At 46.8% G+C, this 25,141-nt stretch overlaps 1 protein-coding gene across 1 annotated transcript; it reads left to right on the top strand.

Annotated features, from left to right (window-relative positions):
- Positions 1–226: 226 nt before the first annotated feature.
- On the top strand, positions 227–21,347 carry LOC121663860 (neurofibromin). The gene is made up of 22 exons (XM_042026599.1): positions 227–679; positions 921–1,261; positions 1,979–2,181; positions 2,466–2,659; positions 2,981–3,121; positions 3,352–3,631; positions 4,758–4,972; positions 5,172–5,233; positions 5,371–5,485; positions 6,302–6,403; positions 7,290–7,430; positions 7,777–7,903; positions 8,445–8,576; positions 9,113–9,248; positions 10,015–10,172; positions 11,010–11,132; positions 11,814–11,941; positions 12,428–12,528; positions 12,984–13,126; positions 13,243–13,289; positions 13,920–14,136; positions 17,307–21,347. The coding sequence occupies exons 1-22, from the start codon at positions 227–229 to the stop codon at positions 17,447–17,449; spliced, it is 3,702 nt and encodes a 1,233-aa protein (XP_041882533.1). The 3' UTR covers positions 17,450–21,347.
- The last annotated feature ends 3,794 nt before the right edge of the window (positions 21,348–25,141 follow it).

Here is a 25,141-nt window from a genome sequence, read left to right as displayed (position 1 = left end):
TCTTCAGGAGGAAGTTGAGTTAAATCCCAGCTCCCTCATCCTGGGCACTAAACGTGGCTGGAGTGTGAGGAACTGCCAGAGGCAGGTGTGGTGTCCCCGCTGTGGCCCGAGGGTGTTTGCAGGACCATGAGAAGGGTCAGTCTGGCTCATGGACGGGACTGTGGGTGCTGTTGGTATGCCTGGACACTCAGGTGTTTGTGCTGTGGGCCTCAAATGTGACCCAGCCATGTCTGTCTTGTCTTACAGGTTCAAGACTGGTCAGATCAATGGGGATTTGCTGATCTACCACGTGCTGCTGACCCTGAAGCCATACTATGCAAAGCCATATGAAATCGTGGTGGACCTCACACACGCTGGCCCCAGTAATCGCTTTAAAACAGACTTTCTTTCTAAATGGTTTGTAGTTTTTCCAGGCTTTGCTTATGAAAATGTCGCAGCAGTTTTTATTTATAACTGTAACTCTTGGGTCAGAGAATACACCAAATACCATGAAAGGCTCTTGACAGGTTTGAAAGGGAGCAAAAGGCTTGTTTTCATAGACTCTCCAGGGAAGCTGGCAGAGCACATCGAACACGACCAGCAGAAGCTCCCAGCAGCTACCTTGGCTTTGGAGGAGGACTTGAAAGTGTTTCACAATGCTCTCAAACTGGCTCATAAAGACACCAAAGTTTCTATTAAAGTAAGTGCTTTTAATGCTGTTCCTAGTGATCTGTTACATTTGTATAAGGATTGGAATATGATTTTACTGTCCCTTCATTCTCCTCCCCTGTCTCGAGAAGAAATCACAACTTTCTAGTATACCCCTTTAGGAAGTACAAAATTTGATCTGTTTATCTTTTCTAAAAGTAGAAGTGTCAGGCTGTTCTCTCTTTATGTGATTACCAGGAGGTGCTGCAGCAGTTTTTTCTTGTCCCCCCAAGGTTGGCTCGACAGCGGTGCAGGTGACATCAGCAGAGCGTACGCGGGTGCTGGGCCAGACCGTGTTCCTAAATGACATCTACTACGCCTCCGAGATCGAGGAGATCTGCCTGGTGGATGAGAACCAGTTCACCCTGACCATTGCCAACCAGGGCACCCCACTGACCTTCATGCACCAGGAGTGTGAAGCCATCGTCAGGTCCATCATCCACATCCGCACGCGCTGGGAGCTGTCCCAGCCCGACTCCATCCCCCAGCACACCAAGATCCGCCCCAAGGACGTGCCCGGGACGCTGCTCAACATCGCCCTGCTCAACCTGGGCAGCTCCGACCCCAGCCTGCGGTACAGGGCTCTGGCATTACTGCCCCTCTGCTCACAAACAGGGAGCCTTCCCAGGGTTGCTCTAGTCTTAGAAATTCTCTCTTGAATTCTTCTTTTGCCACAGCTCCATAAAATGCAATTTTTAATAATTAAATATTGAGTTTCTGTAAGTGAAGAAGGGCACACACTGTCAGAGGAAGTGAAGGCATGAAGGAAGCTTAATTTCCCTTTATAAGTGAAATACTTCTCCTTTGCACTCTGTGTTTATTGGGTACATTTGATTTCCATGGTGTTGAGCTTCTTGTTTAAGAACGTGGGAGCTGTACCCCTTAGATTTGTGTCAGAACAGGCTCCCCCAGGCTGGGTTCTGGCCAGGGGCACCCCTGAGCCCTGGGCAGGCTCTCTCCCAGCAGCTCAGCTACACCTGGAGGGATTTAGAATTTCCTGGAACTCCAAGCTGTTCTGAGAAGTGCAGTAAAAAGCCCTTCAAACATACTCTGTAACCTTAGCAGAAATTGTTCAGAGCAAGTGGAGGAATAATTTCTTCTATTTCTCCAAAGAAATTTTTTTTTTCTCCTAATTGTAACCAGTCCAGGCAAAAAGTTCAGGATTTAGATGTAATTTCTACTACAGCAGCATTGATTTGCTGTTTGAAATGTCAATACTGTGGTGTATAACATGTATATGTTCAAAAGTACAAGAAAGCTCTTACAAATCACATTGTTTGCTTTGTTACAGGTCTGCTGCCTATAATCTCCTATGTGCCTTAACCTGTACCTTTAATTTAAAGATTGAGGGCCAGTTACTGGAAACTTCAGGTCTGTGTATTCCTGCCAACAACACACTCTTTATTGTATCTATCAGTAAGACTCTTGCAGCAAACGAGCCACACCTCACCTTGGAGTTCTTGGAGGAGTGTATTTCAGGATTTAGCAAATCCAGTAAGTAACTCCAGTGCTTGTTAGTGCCAACCATGAGTTTGAAAAGATTCTAATCTCTAGAAAGATTTTAGAGCTAGCTTAGTCAACTGAGCTTCCTCACTGGCTCTGCTGCCCTCTCCTTTTGCCATGCCTTTTTGAAGCTTCTCTGATCGCCCAGTGTTCTTTGCCCAGCTCTGACAGTAACTATTTTGGGCACTAAAACTGAAAGGAAAAGCGCTGAGGAAGAGTTATTTATGAAGAGAGGCCGGTGCTGGCTGTGTGTGACGAGGTGGGTGTTGTTGCAGGCATTGAGCTGAAGCACCTGTGCCTGGAGTACATGACCCCCTGGCTGTCCAACCTGGTGCGCTTCTGCAAGCACAACGACGACGCCAAGCGCCAGCGCGTCACTGCCATCCTGGACAAGCTCATCACCATGACCATCAACGAGAAACAGATGTATCCTTCCATTCAGGCCAAGATCTGGGGGAGTCTGGGACAGGTACAGTTCTGCATTTGTAAACAAACACACGTTTTCTTGCACTTCAAATCAGGTTTCTTCTTACTGAGGTCAGCATTTTATAAATAGTTATACTTTAATGTGGGAAGTAAAATACAAATAGTGCTAACTAAATTACAGTTTCTAGTTCTGAAGGATTGGGAGTAAAACGTAATGGAATTCAAGTCACTAAAAGCGATGCTTCAGTTTGTGGTAGTTGTGCATCTTCAGCTGAAGAAATTAATGATTGCTGTGTAAAGGGTGGTTCACTGTGGAAAAGTAAAGTTAATCTGACTGGTAAGAAAGGAATTTTTTCTCTGTCAGATAACAGATCTTCTGGATGTAGTGCTGGACAGTTTCATCAAAACCAGTGCCACGGGGGGCTTGGGCTCCATCAAAGCTGAGGTGATGGCAGACACAGCTGTAGCATTGGCTTCTGGCAATGTCAAACTGGTGTCAAGCAAAGTGAGTTCCCTCTTTGCCTTCATTTCCTTTCATAGAATAATTTCAACTTGTTTGCTAATGTGACACTGAGATGCTTTCTGGTAACTCAGGACAGGCAATTAATGCAAAACCCTCGATAAAATAGGTTCCAAGCAGAAGAATAATTTCAGTGTTAAATGGTGATGGGTTTTACTGAAATTCTGAGCTGTGCTCCCCGTTTGAGTAGAACAAAATGGTTGCTCTCTTTTCAGGTGATTGGGAGGATGTGTAAAATCATTGACAAGACCTGTCTGTCCCCCACGCCCACGCTGGAGCAGCACCTGATGTGGGATGACATTGCCATTCTGGCACGGTACATGCTCATGCTCTCCTTCAACAACTCCCTGGACGTGGCAGCACATCTCCCCTACCTCTTCCACGTGGTGACTCTGCTGGTGGCCACGGGGCCCCTTTCCCTCAGAGCTTCCACTCATGGGCTCGTCATCAACATCATTCACTCTCTTTGCACTTGTTCACAGCTTCACTTCAGTGGTGAGCTTTTTTGGATTTTCAATGAAGCTGATTGCTCCTTAATTTGTTTAACAAATACTTGAGTTGTCTTTCTCTGCAAACTATTAAGAGAGTTTGAAAATAGTGGGTTGTAGTTCAGCATGAATACAAATCAGAATGAGGATATGATCAACAAGAAATGAGTATGGAATTAAAAAATATCTCAGAGCAGGTGCATAATGTAAATTGTTTGTATAATGGGTTTTAGAAAAAGAGAAGAAAGTAACGTGATTTTCTGGCAAGGCAAAGGAGAAAATACATCTGTGCTAAAACTGGCTCATGTGCATCTTGTGAAGGGTTGCATAACATGATAACAAAAATACCAATTACATAAGGGAATTGTGAAGTTACAGTGTTAAAACAGGTCTTTTATCTACTGTTGTATTTTAGCAGTCCTAAAATAATTGGTATTAGCAATTTGGCACTTCTTACCCCAGAAGCACAATGTAAAACCAGGCCGTATTTTGTGCAGAAAAAAAATTCAACGTTTATGTGATCTTGCCTTTTTTTAAGTATCTGAAATCTCATTTTATGTCTGTACCTATCATCAGGAGAGTGGGTGCACACACACACACGCAGAGGTGTCTGTGTGTCTGTGCTCTGATGCACGGGGGTGCTGAGCCTCCTGCTCACGCAGTGGGTTTGAAGTGCACTGAAATCAACTGAAAGGTCAGAACTGTGAAGATATTCAGTGCTAGAGCAGGGCCATCATTTTCTTCTGCTTTAAGTGGCTTTCTTCATGTGAGTGCCAGAGCCAAAGGCAGAGTCTGCTGCAGTTTGAACTTCCAGTTCTGTTGGTATTTCAGAGCAGGAACAATCTGGATTTCCATTTTCTGAATCACTGTGAGGAGAACTCACAGAGCCACATCTTTAAACACGTTCCTCTGTAGCAGACTCTAGAATCCATTTCTTGTGCCTGGTTCCAGCAGTCAGGGCAGGAGAGCAGAGCTGCTGTGCCTGACTCGGGGCAGTAGCAAAGGGAGCAGTGTTGCAATGGGCGCAGGGACCTCTTGGCTGTTGGTGTTCCTGGGGGAGGAGCCTCAGAGGGGGGAAATGTGGATTTGAATTTCACTGGTGTAAATCTCATATGTACAACTTTATTCAACAGAGGAGACCAAGCAAGTTTTAAGGCTGAGCTTGACTGAGTTCTCTCTGCCCAAATTTTATTTGCTGTTTGGGATCAGCAAAGTGAAGTCGGCCGCGGTGATCGCGTTCCGCTCCAGCTACCGCGACAGGTCCTTCTCACCCGGCTCCTACGAGCGCGAGACCTTCGCCCTGACCTCGCTGGAGACGGTCACCGAGGCGCTGCTGGAGATCATGGAGGTGTGTGGGGACAGGGGAGTGACCCCTGAGGGACAGGGGCACTGCTGGCCCTCTCTGCAGGCAGCGGTGCTGGGGCTGTGCCTCCTCCCTGCTGAAGTTAACAGCTGATTTCTGAGAGCCAAACTTCTGCACATTCCCAATTGTACAAATACATCTTCTCCATGTTACATCCATTCAAACAATCTATTTTTCTCTTTAGGCTTGTATGAGGGATATTCCAACATGCAAGTGGCTGGACCAGTGGACTGAACTAGCTCAAAAGTAAGTCATAGATCTCAAACCCTGAGCCCTCCCTGCCTGTGCAGTACACCCAGAGTTTTCAGCTTTTCGTTATATGTATTTTTGTTTTTGTTGTTGTATATATGTTGTTTAATGCAGTGTACTCTGTTTCTTCACAGGTTTGCATTCCAGTACAACCCCTCCCTGCAGCCAAGAGCACTGGTTGTCTTTGGCTGTATAAGTAAACGAGTGTCTCATGGACAAATAAAACAAATAATCCGAATTCTCAGCAAGGTATATGGGTCTGTCTGTTTTCTTTTGTGACTCATAAAGTAGCTATTTTTAGCTTTATCTTCCCATCAAATATAGAACTTGGCATAATTTTAGGATAAATGTTTTTTCAAGCATATTCTTAAATAGAACTGATTGGAAATACACTTTCTATAGGCCAGGCTTTTGAATTTAAATTGACTTAGTGGCAATAAGTTCCATCACTGCTGTGACTTCTAGAGTGTCAATAGGTCTCAATATTGAGTTTAACATTCCTGACACAGGTGGATCCAGCAGTCAGTATTTAAATAAATGAGAAATTTTCTCTTAAGGCATTTACCAGCACGCACATGATTCACAGCTTCCTTTTTCTCAAAGGAAGTGAATAACCTCGTGTGTTGTGAGTAAGTATAGTAAAGAGCTGATTTATATCAGAAAACTTTGAAGCAGGTGCCTGGCTTGACAGTGATGTTCAGTCATTCCAAAGTAGGTTGTGTTCCATAGCAAGTGAGCAATGTACTAAACATGTGTCCTTTAAGCATTTTATTAGAGTTTTATAGACACAAACTTTAATTTAACAGTGTCTAAATGATAAAGAGCTTTTCTCCAGCTCTTATGCCCCCCCTGCAGCCTGACTGTTTGGGTACACATTGTGCAGCCATGCATTTATTTCTGCTGTCTAAATCTCCATTTGGAAAAATTCTTGAGAGTTGGTTTAGAATGAGCTCAGGCTTTTTAAATAATTGAGAAAAACTGTTATTGTGCAGAGCTTTGATCTTCTTTTTACGAAGCAAAATGTAATTATGGTTGTATTTTTAATTACTCTCTTTTTTCAAAAAGGGACTTGAGAGCTGTTTAAAAGGCCCTGATAATTATAATAGCCAAGTTCTAATAGAAGCCACAGTTATAGCCCTCACCAAGCTGCAGCCTCTTCTTAACAAGGTAAATAACTGGCTTTTTAGAATAAGCAGAGAATGTAAATTGTGATTATGGGTGTAATCTCAGAAATACAAGTAAGTGTTGGGGTTTCTGAAGTTCACACTTCACTGTGACTCAAGCATGGAAGTAGCACATATGGGAAGTGTGGCAGATTGTGGGACCAGTGCAAAGGCTTGAGAAGTGCTGGGGAATGTTCTGTTCCGCTTCCCAGAGCGGGGCCCTGGCAGTTGGGCAGAGGCTGTGCCCAGGCTGTGCCCGTTCCTTCCACAAGGCTCCAGTCCTGCCTGCAGCTGTCTGTGCTGGTGCCCTGCACGCCGGGGCTGGGGGAATGGCCACGTGTGGACTGCTGCTGGTTCAGCCAGCCGGGGTCACTGCCCGGTCTGAGAGCGCACCGGGGGCACAGCAGGAACAAAGAGCCTCGTGCTGCTCCTGCTGGTGAATAAAACTTGTTCTCAAAAAAGCTCTGCTCAGGAGACCCAGGATGTGTTGAACGCCAGTTCCTCTTGTGTGTAGTTCTGATTTTGACGAGGAAGTGCCTGGGCAGGTCTGTGTGCAGAGCTGCAGTCCGTGTTCAGACTGAGAACAACAGACCCATTTCTGGTCAGGCTGGCACAGGGCAATGTGGGTCTGACACTCTGTGGGCAGGCAAGGGATGTAGGAGAGGAAGAATGACTTGGGAGGTGCAAACAAGGCTTGAAATTAATTTCCTTTCTACTGTTCACCTGTGAAGTGCATTAACAGGTCCAAATGAGCACCTGTTTCCTTGGAATGGCTGTGGCTGAGGACAGAACCTGCTACGAGCGGGACAAACCCTCCCCTCTGTCCTGGTTGTCTTTCACCCGCAGGAACTGACTCCCAAGTGAAATGGTGGCTCTTTCTCTCCCCCCAGGACTCCCCTATGCACAAGGCTCTGTTCTGGGTAGCCATGGCTGTGCTGCAGCTGGATGAGGTGAATCTGTACTCAGCAGGAACAGCCCTGCTGGAGCAGAACCTGCACACCCTGGACAGCCTGCGTGTGTTCAACGACAAGGTGAGCCCGCAGCCTGCACTCATGGCAGCAGTCAGAGCTGATAGAAAAGGGGAAAAAGCCCAACTTTGTCCTTGTGAACGCTCATTAAGCAACTAAACCTGAAGATTACATTAGAAATTGTTTCACTTGGGTGGTATCCACAGACAAAGATGTGGAGAGAAGCTGTCATTATTCTGTTCGAAACTGGAGCAGAAATGTCCAGGTGTGATCTGTGAGAAAGTGTTTGATATTTTCCTGTAACCTCTTAAAAGAACTGTTCTGTCACTTAAACAAAAATCTCAACAAACTTGAGATATACTGAGTAACTTTCAGTGAGGTGCTCTTGTATTTTATCTTTGTGGGTCAGAGCCCAGAAGAAGTGTTCATGGAGATCAGGAGACCGCTCGAATGGCACTGCAAGCAGATGGATCATTTTGTTGGGCTGAATTTCAACTCCAACTTTAACTTTGCACTAGTGGGACATCTCCTGAAAGGTAGGACTTCATACTGCTCTTTGAGATGAGCACTTGTACTTGAGGAATAAAAACAAGTCAAGGGATAAAGGGGCCAAACTGGGTGGTGGATTTTAAGTAATTTGGATTACAGAGTAGATACAGATTTAAACAGTCTTGGATTAAAGGACTTTGCAAGGTTTCCTTTATAGTCTTCTGTGAAGGTCTTTAGTGCTGCTGCTGAAAGTTACGAACTGTCACAGGGTGCAGACCTTCATTTGCTGCACTCTTTTACTTCTTCCTCCAAGAATGTGTCTCTTTGCTTGTGCTCAGGCTCACCAATTTTTTTAGCATACTGATTTGCAAGATAACAATGTATTTACAGACATTTGAAATGATGCAGCTTTGAGGGGAGGGACAGAAAGCATTAGTCTTAAATGTGCCATTTCTGGTAGCACTGTGCTCTCTTACCCTTGAGATGGAATGTCTGAGGATGTGCTGGAAAATATTTGTAAATGCTTTCAGAATATTAGTGCTTCATAAATACGGATTGAAAAGTTAAATACAATCTTTTGTTTCTCAGGGTACAGGCATCCTTCCCCTACCACTGTAGCAAGAACAGTGAGGATTTTGCACACACTCCTTGCTCTGGTTAACAAACACAGGAACTGTGACAAGTTCGAGGTGAATACCCAGAGCGTGGCTTACCTGGCAGGTAATGAACCAAACCTGCTTTCCAGTCTGGGCTGACTGAAAAGGAGTGGATTATTGTGGAATTCCTTCAGGTTCAGGTTGTTAGAATTGTACCAGCACAAAGAAAACTTGTAACTGGTGGACAGGAGTGTGGGCAGGGTGGGCACATCAGGAAGGTTTTTTGGGAACTGAGGGCTCTGCCAGCACAGCACCTCCTCTGCAGCTTTGGGACTTCTTCAGGAAGGCTGGAGGTTTCTTGGTGTAAATACTCCAGTGTGTGCCTGAGAGCTTCAGGTTTCTAGTGATCTGGACATAAAAATTGTGACCATGTGAGGGCAAATGTGTAAATCTTGTCATTGTAACTGGATGGGGAACATAATTCTTTTTAAACAACCTGCTTTTAATCTGTACATTTCCTAAGGTGTAACTGCAGCTCAGTGGTGTTGATGTAAATGAACACTGATGTATGCAAAAAATGCAAATGGATGGAATATTGTTTCTGTTGTTCACTGCATTCCTGCTGTGGAAAGCTTCCTCTCCCTTTGTTTGGCTCTGCAGCCCTGCTGACGGTGTCCGAGGAGGTGCGGAGCCGCTGCAGCCTCAAGCACAGGAAGAGTCTCTTGCTGACAGACGTCTCAATGGAAAATGTTCCTATGGATACATACCCCATCCATCACAGTGACACTAGCTATAGGTTGGTTGTCTCACTTTTAGATGAGTTACCCACATTGCAAAGCCTGTTTCCTTTAGTAAGTGATCTGTGGTGTGCTGGGAACTGAACCCCACTGATGGCACTGAGTCCATGGGCTGTGATGAGCAGTTTGCTCCTTACACTGGGATCAGGAGTCACAGAGAAATTTGGATGTAGAATTTGTACTGATCTAATTTTCAGACCTTAACTGCTCTGGAGGCTGTTAAACCTTTTGCTAAATCTTTCTACAAGACCTGATTTAATCTCATTTATATTTTAGAAGAACATTTTGTTTGTCCTTTTAAGAGCTCCAGGGCATATACTTGTCTGTGTCACTGGGAAACCTTGACACCTTGTTACAGCCTGTGTGCAGCCAGAGAGATCAGCCAGGAAATCAACTGGAAGTGCCATGGAGAGCCTGTGTCCTCAACAGGAAGCACTTCACTCAGGATCTCTCTTTTTAGCATTGAGATTGGAGTAGCTGATTACTAAATATGTTTCATCTTGCCCCATAGGCTGATTTGCTTGTGTTCTTTTCATTGCTTTATTTTTTTATCTCTTCAGCATCACATTCACATCAGATTGTTTGTTTCCACTAGCTCAGACATCTTTGCAAGCAAAGTAATTACTATTTCTCAATATTTATTTTGGGGAGATTAACCTGGTAGGAAAGATGGGTTTAAGAAAGGATAGTTTGGCTGTTTGGAAAACCTCTGCCTAAATAGCACGGTTTTAAGATTTTCTTAATTGAATTTCTCTGCACTTGCAGGACACTAAAGGAAAACCAGCCCTGGTCATCCCCCAAGGGGTCAGACAGACACCTGGCTGCCAGTTACCCAACAGTGGGACAGATCAGCCCTCGCACCCGGAAATCCATGAGCTTGGACATGGGGCAGCCTTCACAAGCCAACACTAAAAAGCTTCTAGGTTATTAACATAACTAATTTATTGGTCTGTCTACAGAATACCCTGGGAAGCGTTACTGGAGAAAAATTGTTTTAGTTATGACTTTAAGGGCTTATTCCTCATTCAGAGGAATAAGTGCAGTTTCTGCAAAATGCAAATTTCAGGGCACTGGACAGTTAAAGAGGACTTTTGGTTATGAGGGGGGAGCGAGAGCAATGCTCAAAATGTGCATGTTGAAGTGGACAAAAAAAGATATTCCAGATGCTGAAGATTACTAGTGCCAGTTTTGTGCTCCCAGCCCTTTCCAGCAAACCCAGGAAGTGGATCTTTAGCTGCTCCACTGAGTGCTGTGGTTGGGGCTGGAGGAGATGGTCCCAGAACACGGCAGATGTGTGTAAACAATCTGATTTTTACTCATGGCTTCTCAGTGCATCATGTTTACAACAAACTCGTGTATCAGAGGAACGAGCTGAGTTGCTTTCCAGAACTTGTGGAAGCCCTTTGGCATTACACAGGTGGAAGAAGAGGGGCATTTCCTTCATTCCAGCCCTTTCCTGCTTCCTTTTCAGTAACCACGTCCTGGCATGTGTATTCCGTGTGTGGGGGCCAGGAGTCCATGGCATGCCCCCCTGACTAATTGCATGCTCCCTCCTGTGTATTGTGAAGCACTTTGGAAGCTGTGATGGAGAGCGGCATGGTGTGATCGTATTTTCTGTCCCATCCCTGAAAATGGTGAAAAGGTCCCCAAATTCCTGTCAACACATGGTAGATAGGGGAGTAGCTTGGCCAGAAAATCAGAAGAAGTTAGAATATGGATTTAGGTTTAATGTTTTTAATTGCCTGATAAATTGTTTTTAGGTACAAGGAAAAGTTTTGACCATTTGATATCGGACACAAAGGCTCCTAAAAGGCAAGACATGGAATCTGGAATCACAACGCCTCCCAAAATGAGGAGAGTAGCCGAAAATGATTATGAAATGGGTGAGACACAGGACTAACATTTTAAGAATAATACTAATTATAAACGCTTTGTATATCTATACAAAGGACTATTTCTAAATTCAGTGTTCATTTACCAAGGTTACTCCATGGTGAGGGAGAAGCACCTTTCTTAGCAATGGCTTTTGCAGGGTGCAGCCTTCATATCTCTGGCAGCTGCATTGGAGCTGCTCAGTTTACAGGTGCAGAATCAGGGGCAGCTCTAAAGGACTGCATACAGGAGTGCAATGAAATAAATAGCATTTGGCTTTCTATAAGTTAATAAGCCCCAGCTGCAAATTCCTGCAGGAGATGGAATGTGAGCTGATGCCTGGAATGCCTCTCTTCATCTTCTCCCCCATCTGCTTCCTGTGCCCCCACCCCCAATTGCAATGCAAGACCAGGGTTCTTCTCTTGTATCTGCCTGACCCCGAATTTGGTACTTACACCCCTGGGCCTGTATTTCACTGAAGAGGAAATTGGGGTTTTTGTTTGCCATCCGATAACACATCCCATGTAGTGGTCCAGTGCTGCTGCATTACAGCGCAGTCGTTGCTTTGACCTTTGTGACAAGGCTGGTGAATGCCGAGGTTTGCACATGACTGACTCTGTTGTGCAGAACCTGATTCTGTCTTGCTTTGGGTTTATTTTGCTCTGGATGAGTTGCTCTTTTTTATCTGGCAGAAACCCAGAGAATATCACCACAGCAACACCCACACCTCCGGAAAGTTTCCGTTTCCGAGTCAAACGTCCTCCTGGATGAAGAAGTTCTGACTGACCCAAAAATTCAAGCACTGCTGCTTACAGTTCTTGTAAGCTTTCTTCTGTGTGTTGTTTGCTATTTTCTGATGTTCTTTTATCTCCCAGCAAAACAAACACGTTCCTTGGAGTGTTTCCTGCCTGAGTTTTATGACACGCTATTTTGTATAATAAAAGGTTATTGATATATTATAGTTTAAAAGAAATGAGCGTTATTGGAATCCCAGCATAATTCAGTTTAAAAGTCATTAACTAGTAATAGAGGTGCAGTCTGATAGCACTTTCTTCAGCTGTACCACTGCAGTTCCCACTCCAGGTACGATTCAGAAAGACTCAGTTGTGTAAAAAACTGACCAGATACATTTATTGCCAAAATACTAGTTGTTGCCAATTGGTTCTGTTGTTTCTCAATAGAGACATAAATCAATCTTTTGTAATGCTGCTTTCTGCTAGTCAGAAATCTTAAACCCTTTAAAGCTTAAAACCTTTAAGCAAAGGCTGCAACCACCCAGGTGAACTAACGGCTCCTTCCCTGCCAGGCCACGCTGGTGAAATACACCACGGACGAGTTCGACCAGCGCATCCTCTACGAGTATTTAGCAGAAGCCAGTGTTGTCTTCCCAAAGGTCTTTCCTGTTGTGTGAGTACCTGAAGTTCTGGTTACATTAACTCTGTACCTGGCTCTTCTTTAGAGGTCTCTGGTCCAGGACAAGCATCTACGAGGCACTTGCTTGTGTGGAGGTTACAAGCTGCAGTCTGTCCATGCTGGTTGATTTTAATTTGTCCCGAGTGTTTCAAAGCTGATTTAAAACCTAGTGCAGGGGCTCTTTGGGTGTTTCTTTAGACACCTGTTGTAGTTTTGCTGGAGTGAATGTGTGTAAAGGAAACCCAGCTGTCAGAAGTCAAGGTGAACAGGCATTCACAACTGACCTGAGCACATCATCAGAGTTGTCATGGAACAGAGTTAGGAATTGTGTTCTGAAATCACTGGGGAGATGAAAATCCCACCTGAACTGCTGTTTGCTAAAGTCACTTGGGAACTGCAGGTTTATTTTATTTAATGACCAAAAACTAAGCCACTTCTCCTTTCCTCAGGCATAATTTATTGGATTCCAAGATCAATACCCTTTTATCGCTGTGCCAGGATCCAAACTTGTTGAATCCAATTCATGGGATTGTGCAGAGTGTTGTGTACCATGAGGAGTCTCCACCCCAATACCAAACGTCCTATCTACAGAGTAAATATTTTATCTTTTTTTTTTTTTTTTAAGTAGTGCTGTACTGGGAGCACTCTCTGGCGGCTCTGTCAGGTGAGAGCTGGGCTTTTATGGTGGTATTCCATTTGTTGTTGCAGGTTTTGGATTCAATGGGCTGTGGAGGTTTGCTGGCCCCTTCTCCAAGGTAAGAGCTCTGTGGGGGTCTGGACTGGCCTTTCTGGGGCACATTGGTTCTGCAGGAAAGATGCTCATAAGGAGCACCACTCACTTATGAATGAACAGAGAATGTCAGGGGCACCTCTAGGACTAAACTCAGCCCTGGGCCTGCAGCAGGTGCTGGGATAGATAAGTTACCACAGCGGGGTAAAAGCAGCCAGGTGTGTAAGTGCAACTTTCCTGCTCCCAGGGTCACTTTATTACATGTATCTTACAGGGTAGGGGGTTAATTTGATAAGTGATGATTCCACGAGGCTAAATTTTGTGTTGGAGCAGAGGCAGTGGAGCACTGCCCATGTGTCCGGCCATCCCAAGGGAAGTGGCCCAGGTGTGGGGCTGGGGCAGGGGCTCTGCAGCCCCTCTTGCTGCCTCTGGGCTCCCACGCACTGGGGTCACACTGACGCCTGGTCTGCAGTGTGTACATTTAGATTGGTCTGGACAAGATCACTCAAGTCAGTTTGTAATTACAGATACATCAAATGCTCTTAAAAATTTGCAGGTGAAGCAGTGGGACTTGAGGGTGAGCTCTGGAGCAAAGCTCAAACTGACAGGAAAGTACAAAGGAAAAAACAATCTATTTTCCCCCCATCTCCCACAGCAAACCCAAATCCCAGACTATGCTGAGCTCATAGTGAAGTTCCTTGATGCCTTGATTGACACGTATTTGCCTGGAATTGATGAGGAAACCAGTGAAGAATCTCTCCTGACCCCCACATCTCCATATCCTCCGGCGGTGCAGAGCCAGCTCAGCATCACTGCAAACCTCAACCTCTCCAACTCCATGACCTCACTTGCCACTTCCCAGCACTCTCCAGGTCAGTGCCTGTTCTGGTACCACCTGGGTGGGGGAAATGTGGGAATTTCCTGGTTTAGGAGGCTCGTTGGCTCTTTGGATGTGTTTATGCATCAAACATTGGTGCATTGTGGAGTCAAATGAATACTAAACTGTTCCTGAGCTATTACCCTATTGGTTCAGATCCTGGATTTTATCCATCACAAAAGCTGTCTCCTGGGTCGCTCCATGTGAAGGGAAGAACATTAAGGGCATCTTCAGCAGCACCTTCATGTGGAACATGTGCAGCAGTGAGAGCTTGAAAAACTAATAAATATAAACATACAGTCAAGGTAATTTGCTAGGAGAAAAGGCTGATCTGGGCACTGCAAGGTGTAGCACATGTTGAGAAGAATAATCCCTCAGTGCCCAGCAGACTGGTGTGGGCTGACACTGCTCCAGTTGCCTGTGTGATCCAAGGCCAGTGCTCACACGGGCATTGCGCTGGGGTCGGGCTGTGCCTTCCAGGAAAAAAGAGTTCATGTGGGTCCTTTAGACTGTTGTATTGCCAGAAATATGCTGATGGTGAAGTAAGGGTGTGCAGAAAAAGTACAGTCATCAGAGGCAGTAAATGGATAAAAATACCCAGCTTCTGGCATGGGAGAAGGGAATTGCAGGGGAATGCGGAGGTGAAATTAAACAGCAAAGATTTGCAGGGTGAAAATGAGTAAAGAGTTATTCAGTACAGCAGCACAAGCCAGAGAAATTAAATATAGGAAGAAAACAGAATTTATATCAAAGAAACCTACATGAAGACTCATGTAGTGGCTTGGGAGGGGTGGCTCATATATTGAGGAAATACTTTACTTTTTAAATAAATATTATACTGTGGGATATTTCTTCAGTGATGATTTAACTTCTGCAGTTCTGAATACTCACATCAACCAACCTTTTATTTCTGCCTCATTTCTAACCTTGATGGAAGGCCAAAACCCCCTTGTACTGAGGGATAGCCTTTACAGAGGTGTTGCTGGCTGGGCTTGGCTCTGTGCAGGAATCTGCCCTGGCTCACAAGCACTGGGATGGTTTGTTCAGGGTGCAGAGGAGCAGCAGGGGTAAGGCAGGGCTGTTGGAATGATTTGGGGACAGGGGTTTCTTTGGGAGCAGACCTTGCTGTCAGTGTAGAAGGACATTTGGGCAGCACCTTTCCATTTGGAACACCGCATGGGTTGCAGCTCCAGCAGTTCGTTTCCAAGGATGAGGTGATGGTGCAGGATTGAGCTCTCTGCAAGGGAAAGAAGCATTTTGCTCTGTAAATGTCCTCCTTCCTTCTGCCCCACTTTCCATTCCCTCTCTTTACAAGCTGAGAGGAAGGAATTAATCCAGCTCGTCAAACATTCCTTCCAAGTGCTGTGCAAACAGATGGCTTTTGTCAAAGGCTGGTTAAGAGTCTCCACAAACAGAGTTGGGAACTAGGGAACTGGTTCAGGTTAATAGTGAGTCTGAAACAACGCACTGGCACTCTGAGCACTGTTTGCTTGGAAATTAAATTTCAAACACCAGTGTGAAGGCCACGTGTTCAGCAGCACTGAGTTAAAAGAAACATTTTCAGCCAACTGCATTTTTTTTATTATGGCTACAAATACTAAGTTGCAGATACATGAAAATTTCATTTCTTGCATCTGGAAACAACTAGGCAGGATCATTGTTTATAAATGTTTTGTCTGTCACCATCTCTGTTTCTTTCCCTCCCCGTCCCTGTCTCATGGACATTATTCACTTACATTTATTTCTTTCATTCTGTGTCTGTGAAGCTTCTCTGCCTTGCTCTAAGTCTGCAGTTTTCATGCAGCTGCCTCATCCAGGTACTTTCTTCTTTCATCATATTTGCACGAAATGCTGCTTGAGCTGCGTTAGGGCCGGGCTGTGGCATGAGGAGCAGTTTCTGACACGGGAATGGCTTCAGCAAGTGCTAAGCTGGTGCATTTCTTGGGGGATGCCAGTAATACCTGGTGGTAGAGCAGACAAAGTCACCCACAGCCTTGAGAATAAATCTGGTAACAGACAAGTGGATGCTTAATACTGGAAATCACTCTGCTGCACGTGTGAAGCTAAAATGAACTGTTTGGTGTGAGCTCTAGATTCACCAGGACTCAGCTCTGGCTGCAGGGGCACACGGGCAAACAGACATGAGTTCTTTGGACTAAACTGCAGCAGACAGAGGTGCAGTAAATCAGGAGCTGCACACTTCTGCATTGCTGCCTTGTGTGGAGAAGTGAGAGAAAGCTGCAGAAGAGGGTTTTTTGCTCATGCCCATGGGTTGTCCCTGTCCTCAGCGTAGTTTGGGGGTTTTGTGCTGCCACCCACACAAGGAGAGGATGGTGCAGCCTCTGCAGGGTGTTCTTTGTTCTCACTAATGCCAACACCAATCAATTTCTTGCACATAATTGTGGATATGTCACTTACAGGAACAGAACTTTGTTCTAACCTTTGTATTTGCTGTCAGACATCCCAACTTTTGCTGCTGATTGTACTTGCATCCTCACCAGACAGACACAGTGTGGCAGCTACACAGAGAGGCTGCTGCAGGGGGGTTAACTCTCAGCAGTTCCAGCGTAGAGAGCAACAATGGATCGGGAGCACGTGTGCACTAAGCTCAGCTTGGGGCTTTGGGTGTGCAGTGACAGTGCCCGAAGCCATTGCTGAGGGCTGTAATGCCAGTGGGGTCTTCACTAAAGCACTTCAGTTTTGAGGTTTGTTTGATAGGAGACTTTTAGCAAAGCATAACAGAGTTTTGCTCTGCAGGACCTTGTCCCAGCCTCACCTCCTCTGTGCCTGTTTCCTGTCAAGACCCTCCTTAGGAAACTTTTTCTTTACTCATTAAGAGTGAATTTAATGGTTTGTTTTGCGTTTTCCTCCTTCCCTCACTTACGCAGACTTTCGTTTTCAGCAGGACACCAAGTTTTCTTGGTTTTACTCTCCCTTTGCTCTCTGCTGGCTCCACAGGCTCGAGGGCAGGAGCGAGCGGCTCAGCAGCCCTTACCTGCCACAAATCGTATTTGATTCTTTTCAAACACGTCCCGGCGGTGCCGGGCGGGCGGAGCTCGGCGGGGTCCGGCCCCCCTCTGGGACCCGCCCCTCCGGCATTCCCGCGGCTGGGGCGGCTGGGGGCTGCCGGCAGCGGGACTCAGCGCAGCCCCTGTGTCTCCGCAGGGATCGACAAGGAGAACGTGGAGCTCTCGCCCACCGCCGGCCACGCCAACAGCGGGAGGATGCGCCACGGCTCCGCCAGCCAAGTGCAGAAGCAGCGAAGCGCCGGCAGCTTCAAGCGTCACAGCATCAAAAAGATCGTGTGATTGTCGCTTTTTAATTTTATTTTTTATTTTTGGACCTGACTGACACGCGCGGCCCCTCGCGAAGGGCCCTCCACCGGGTGTGATGCTGCACTTGATCTGTACAGTTCCCATCCCGCCAGCCGCGTTGCCAGATGATCAACTCCTGACCCACTGCCTGAGTTAACGCCTTCATCCCCCCGTGTTCGGTTTCAGCCGGTGTTCCAGAACCACGCGTGTGCCCCGGGGGAGGTTGGAGTTCTGTAGCGCTGCAAAGCCGCGTCTTGTCTGAATCCAAAGCCATTTCCCAGCCCCGCCGTGTGTCTGTTCTGGCCTCGGGTGTTCCTGCTAAGGGAAGTGTTGATCCTTAACCCTGTTTGCACACCTCAAGGTAGTGGCTTCCTGAGCCGGGGAAGTTTCTCTAATCCTGGTTTTAATCCAAACCTGTAAGATTTTAGCTGTGTACTTTTTTTTACCACACTGAGAAGTTCATGATAGCTGCAGTACAAGGCGCTTAACAGAAGTGGTGATTAGGTTAAATTTCAGGTAATTAGCAATAAAGGGGAGAGGAAAAGGAGGCTGCAGGAGTCCCTCATTCCCCAGACCAGGCTTCACACGCTTGGACTGTACATGGACCAGACTGGACAAACTGGCTTTTTTCCCCAAGCTTTTTTTTTTTTTTGTTTTGCTGTACTTTATCTGCCCTGAGGAGGTTGTACAGGGGAAAATCCCTGGGAACTGACCCTTGGGCTGTCATTGTAGCACCTGCTTTAGTTCTGCCCTTCCCAACAATGCACACCTTCCAGAGCTCCTGGCAGAATATCCAGTAGGGAATGGAGGGGAAATGGAGTAGATTCATCCCAGCTCTGGGGGATAGTATGTGGCAAAGCTGCCCCTGTGCTACCCGAGCAGGGACAGAAACAGCCACATTGCTCAAGGTACATGAATTTAAATTAACTGACACTGTGTCCAGTCCCAGGGCCGTCTGGCAGAGTCACCTCCCGGGGCGGGTTCGGGGTCCTGCGGGGGTCACACAAGCCTGAGGTGCTGTCACTGTCAGGGCTGCGGGTGGCAGTCGGCACTGGCGCCTGGGGACGCGCAGCGCCGCCGTGCTGGCAGGGGAGGGGGCGGTGCTGGTGCTGCCGTGGGGCCCAGTGCTGGCACGGGGGCTGCTGCTGGTCCCGCTGTGGGTGCCGCTGCCCCGCGGGCACGTGCAGGGTGGCTGAGTTTGGGCTGAGTTCAGGCAGGGGCTGCGTCCCTGGGGGCTCACACAGCTCCTGCTCAGAACCAGATCCGCTTCCCAGTTTCAGATCCCTCTGCTGTGGTAGGAATTAACAATCCTTCAGTGGCTTTAAAGGAAAAAAAAAAGTATATCCATTAGGTAAAAGCTAGTCCTCCAGTGCAATCGTTAGTGGCTTTCAGTAAATCGAACTTCACAGCTAAATTATTAGAGAATGGTACAATTAAGGGTTCCGATTTTATTGCTATAGCACATAATTCCCATGTATCCACACAGTAACAATGTAACATTTATGTAAATAAAAATACCTTTATTGTATTGATTCATAAAATAACAATTTCTTTAATTTGTTTACAGTCCTGGAAAAACCATGAACACAAACTTCATATGCAAATAGTTTGCCAAAACAAGAGGAAAACTTAGAATTAGCAGTCATGGAATAAACAGGTTAGAAAGATGAACTGGTGCAATTAACCAAATCCCCTCACTCGGGTGGTGCAGGCGCCAGGGCAGGAACATGGTCACTGGTGACACAGAGTGGGGTCCGAGCAGGGCCGTGAGGCTGAGCTCGGCTCAGGGACAGAGCAGGGGCTCAAGCCTTGGCTTTGGGGTCCCCAGGTTAGAAACCATTGTCATCCCACAACTCAGATTGTGAGGAGCCACCCCTGGTGTCACTGGGGTTTTTGCACTGGGTTGTGCCCAGTCGAGCTGGTTCCAGCCCTTCCCGTTTTGCTGAGGACAAGGAATTGTAGAAGCCTGAGGATTTGGAGGTGGGAGGAAAACAAGAATCTCTTGTAAAGGTGGTGTGCTGTTTTCAGTTGTTTGTCGTATGAGCAGGTCTGCAAACAGGAACTGCCCAACTGATTTTGTTTGGGCAGAGAGCGAGCCCTTCAGTGTTGTGCATTGCCCATGTCAGAAGTGTCCCTCCATCAGAACTGATGTGTTCTCTGCAGCACAGAGATGTGAGAGCAGAGGGGACAGGGATGAAAGTCACCTTCCCTGTGAGAACTACTCCAGGCTCTCAGTCCCAGCTGAAAAACTCGTCTCTTCATAAAGTCAGTGAACAAAACTGAATTTCCTCTTTTCCTGGAAAGAGGGAGTCGGTTGGAGTTTTCCCTGTATGAGAGATTCATTGAGAGGGCCTGGGCCCTGGCAGAGCAGGGGTGTCAGACACCTGTGCCAGGTAATGGGGGTGGAATTGGGGTGTAAGGACTGCTGATGGCCAAGGTTTAATTTGGGATTGTGTGTGCCCCAAGAGACAGGGACATTGTCTTCTAGTACTGGTGCTTGGGAAGCTCGTGCTTGGCTCCTAGGGAACCATGGCCTTTGTGTAATGATTAAACTCCCATCAGTAATTAGTTGTTGAGTGCCTTACTGTCACTGCATCGCTCTCCCGCTCCCTCCAGCAGCCGCTGCTGGGATTTGCCTCTTTTTCTTTCTCACGTCCTCCTTCCTTTGTTCTTTCCCCGTTTGAGCACTCTCCACCCTGCCCATTCCATCCCTGGGAGCGCTGCTCCCATCCCGGGCTGCTCCATCCTTTCTCCACCTGCTGCTCTGTTCTCTGGTGACCAGCAGGTTGTTGCTGGTGACAGTGTGGGTGTGAGCCCTGACCTGACACGCAGGAGCCCCATCCCAGGGTCCCCAATGCCGCTGCACTCCAGACAGCCCGCGGGCTGCTGGTAGTGGCTGCTGCTCCAGGCTCTGCTGCAGGGCTGGAGCTGCAGCCCCAGAGTCCCTGTGCTCTGACATGAAAAGATTCAGAAAAATCCAGTTGGAACACGTGGACCATGTAATGCCCTCCTGGGGAGCATGTGTGACCCCCCCCTGGCTCAGAGCCCGTTCCCGGCCCGCACTGACCACAGCTCAGTACTGTAAAGACAATTAACATTCTGTTTGTGTTTGTATTTTCCCTGACTTAAAGATAACGCAGTAGTATTTGAATAGTGCATAACCTACCTGTAATGATGCCGATGTTTCTGCTTTACTGTGCATGAGGTTTCCCAGGACAGGGAACGTTTCACTGAGTCTCGTGGGCTGAGCCCCCGGCGCGTGCCGGGGCTGGCTCTGACCCGGGTTGTAGGTTTTAGGGCTTCTTCTGTTTCATTCTAAGGTTAATTTTTTCCGATGTCACAAAGCACGTCCTATTGTTATGCAACAAACCACAGACAGTCACTCAGAGTGTTGGTCCCACCTTTTTTTTTATGCAGTATATTCACCTGTAAATAGTTTTTGTGTAAAATTTGACAGAAAAGTATATTTACTACACTGTAAATACATGTGACAATATATTGTATTATTTTGCTTTTTTTGTAAAGCAGTTAGTTGCTGTATATGTATAACATACAAATTTGATTATTCTAGTGTTAGTAACTGTTAACTACTCCTCCTCCCTCCTGGTGCGTTACATCATTTAAACCAGAAGCTGTGTACGACACACTCACCCCGTGTATGATCTCACTGCTTCCATCCGGCCTCGACTTCCAAAGGGTTTCCGTGATCCCAGTCCTAGTCATGCCGTAAAACCGAGCGTGTGAGCCTGGAGACCCCGCTCGTCCCAGCGCCGGTGGGAGCTGTGGGTCAGAATGGTGGAAACCTGGTTTCAGATAATTATTGTTCACCCCATTCTCCCCTCATGTATGTACTTCCCCCTTTTTTTTGAAGTAAAATGTAAATTCAACCTGCTCCCAGTTGTTTGAAGGTCATTCCCAGGCGCTGCGGGGTGAAGGTGGTGTACGCCGATGTCCTCTCTCTGTTGGGACAAGTTTGGGTGGGTTTTTTGGGGCTGAACCAAGGGATCCGGCCCAGTCCCAGACCCAACCCCCCACTTTTTCTGGGGAAAATTAAGATTCCAGTTAAAATCCAGTGTCTGGGGTTTGTGTTCCCAGACTGGTGCTGCTCTGGGTGTGAGATCCTGCACAGATCTAAGATTGCCTGCGGTGACTGAGGAAGAAGAAAGCCCATTGTCATGAATTTCATGTCACTTCAATAAGATTATCATAACTGAATAATAAATCAGAATATTTCTTTTTAAAATGTAAATTTAATATTGTAATAAAACAGCTGCTTGGTCTTTAAAGAACAATTCAGTATAATTTGTCTATTTGAGCTTTTTTAGCCTAGAAGCTTGAGGTTTCAGCTGTCAGGCAACTTCTCTGACAAAAGATTAATCACATCTATTTTTCTTTTAGGGGGATACATTACTTTCCCATTAAAAATGTATAAGTACTTATATTCTGGCTTTGTGAATCGTAAAAGGATGTAAAGACACATTAAAGTGTGACTGCATTGACTTCTTCTGAGACATCTTACTGTTCCTGCACGGTGAACAGACAGACCTGCAGACACCTGGACAGGTGATTCCCGTCGTGCTCCTGGTGCCAGCTGGGGCTGCACGAGTGGAAGAGCAGCAGCGTGCGAACTGTTAAATTTCATTTTCTTTACTTCAGAGGAAATGTTCCGTAGTTCTGAGTTGGACCTGGAGTGGGAGCCAGGCAGGAGCCAGCCCCTGAGCAGCACCTGCTCAATCACTGCTGCCAAAAACATTCCTAAAGTTCCTCTTTTGGACAGTCAAGCCTCCTTGCTACTTGAGATCACAAATACACTGTAGCCACAGGGAGGGAATGAAAGGAAAGTTTTATTTCAGTTATGTATGCAGTTGGAAAAACTGTATTTAGGGGAAAATTGCACCATTGGAGCGGGCAATTCTGTCTAAGGAAACAGCTTCAAAACCCCTGCCCAGCTGATGCGGCTGAAATATTTTACAAAGGAAAATAATAAAGTAAAAATGCAGAACTTACTTATCTTAGGGTATGAATTCTGTTCTGGAGCTAAAAACTGCACAAGGAGGAAAAGAAAGAAAGTTGTTCATGGCTGACCCCAGGATGGCTCAGAGCTGTTGGTGAAGGTGCCCCAGCACTGTCCCAGGTGAGATGGGTGATACCTGTTCCCTTAGGTCCTGTCATAGGATTGGATTCTGCCTGGTCACTTATGCCATTACCAAATGCGTTTCATGTATCCGTGCTCCCTCAGACCCCTCTGAGGACAGGAGACAGAACACCTGAACTCAAACAGCTCTGAGGTGATAGATGAGTCACCTGTGTCACAGAACTAACGGCCAAAGCCGCCCTCCTGCAGCTGTGCAGTGCTGGGTCCCTCTCAGAGCAGTGAAATGCCTTCCCCGCTACTGGAGTTAGGATTTTCAGGTGTGAATCCTTTGTGCCTTGCAACAGCGGCTCCTCGGTTGGCTGCTCCTCTGCTGAAGCTCTCAAATGAAAATCACTCCCAGGCTTGTGTGGGTGGAGAGCGTAGAAAAACAATTACCATGATGTGACTTGTTCAAACAAGTATGGGTTTGTTCTTCAAAGGAATCGTGAAAAAACCTGATGACGGGATCTTCTGGGATATTTAAATGACAGTGCTATAAATAGCCAGGAGTAACTATGTGCTCAAGAAAACCCCCCTGAACTATTAAATTGTATTTTAATATTTTTTTCTCGTAGCATACTGTCCTTCAGACAAACTAGAAATATCTGTTTTGCTGCTTCCACCCCCAGTTAGGAACTGGGAGAGTGAGGTCTGCCCAGGAGAGCTGGCTGTGCAGCAAGACACAGTGCATACGCTGAGGATCTGCTCATCCAGCCCTCCTCCTCCTCCTCGGGCTGTGAGGACACGGGGCAATGAAATGGCCAGGTCCACAAGAGGCTTCAGCTGTTCTGGTCCCAGTGTGTGTCTGACACAGGCTGTGGCTGTGACCTTGACAAATCCCTGAATGTTTGACCACCAGGCACCATAAATGCTGGAATTGCCTAACAGTAACAGCCAAGTTACTGTTGTAACTTCCAAGAATTCCAAGCTGGGAATTCTTAACGGACAAACTTCTGAGATCCTCAGATTAGTGACATCAAAAGGGCAAAGTCCCCACACCGATGGATTTTTTCCACTTTTATGTGTGGCACAATTTGTAGTTTTTAAGTGGGTATTTAGTATTAATTCCCAACTGCTCTAAACAAAAAGATTTGAGGCAAATCAGGAACTTTCACAGAAAAATACTTACACGAATCGGTGATTTAGGAAGGGCAATCCTGCTTATACAGGACTGTGATTTCTCCAAGTTACTCATTTACACTCTCACGTACCAACTGCCTGCTGCGGGCACGTGTCAATAAACAGCGGGCAGGTTTGGCTTCAGCCAGCCTGGCCAGCACAGCCCTGAGCTCCCCCGTGCCTGCAGTGACGGTGTGTGCAGCAGGTTTGTGCAGCATTACCTGGTGCAGAGGGTGCTGCTCACACCCAGTGAGCTCTGGGAACAGCAGTGGCTCTGCAGGATGAGCCCTGGGTACTGCAAAGGGAGGAGGCTGACTGGGGCTAATCCGTGACTGCCGGACGAACAGAAAGCTCAGGCTCTCAAGCTGGAAGGAGCCTTGAAGTGCTTTCCTGCACTGCTGCGGCCACCAGTGGATACCCCCAGGAGCTGCTCTGGTTTATAACTCACTCTAGCTCCGCTGCTCCCTGGCCCAAAGCATGAGCCACCTCTCCCTGACCTACTGCTTCCCTCTGACTTTGCTGCTAAAGTTCCAAAAGATTTAAAAAAGCAGCTGAAGTTGTTCCACTGGGAAATCCAGAGCCACCTGTCCCCACAGAGACAGGTCCAGTGACAAACGCAGAGCAGTCTCCTCAGAAGCCCCAAAGCAGCATAGCATCCGTGCCCTCTGAGCTGCCTGGCTGGCTGCATGGGAAGGAGCAGCACCCACACCACCTGGCTCCTGCCACTCCGTGTGCTACCATGCAACTCCGCTGGATTGTTTGGAGAGAGGATGCACCACTCCCAAACAACTCTTCCCACACAGACCCAGGGTGGAGGCCTAGCCCCTCCCGCTGTCACAGTAACACAGAATTCCCAGTGATGCCCCGCAAGGGTCAGCACACTCTTCCCAAGACGTGGCTTCTGCTTGGGCTGCTCCTGCCACACCCTGGGGCCTTTCCCTCTCTCACCAGCCTCCTCTGGAAATTCCCAGCCTCCTTAGAACAGCGTCAACGATTTCCCAGAGTCTCCTCCGAGTGCCTTGCCTACAGTTGTCCTGGAATCTGCTGTCACACAGCCCACAGAGCGTGGCAGTGCCAGCGCTGACCAGCCGTGCTTCACTACTGTGTATCCCCCCAAAACCTCAGAGGTTCCTTGGGACACAGAAATCATTTACACACTGGATCTTCTGCAAGGATGCCAAAAGCCCTGGCGGGAAATGTCACAAGTATTACACAACAACGGGAAAAGTCTCTATTAATTCCAACTTGGTACTGCTGGAGCTGAGCAATAACCTTGCCTGAACACAGATTTGCATTTCTCATTGCAGTTCCAATCCATTGCTGTAGCTTCTGGCTAATATTTGCTCACTAATGTGTCACCACCAGCCTAACGTTTGTGTAAAATTCTGTCTAAAGCTCAGATTCACTGCTCGCGTGTCTGGCTGTGTTAGCAG

The sequence above is a fragment of the Corvus kubaryi genome, unplaced genomic scaffold, assembly GCF_017639235.1.
Source record: "Corvus kubaryi isolate FWS band 111438036 unplaced genomic scaffold, C.kubaryi_AGA036_p1.0 37284, whole genome shotgun sequence".
NCBI classification, from domain to species: domain Eukaryota; kingdom Metazoa; phylum Chordata; class Aves; order Passeriformes; family Corvidae; genus Corvus; species Corvus kubaryi.
This window is presented reverse-complemented; position numbering and strand designations above follow the sequence as displayed.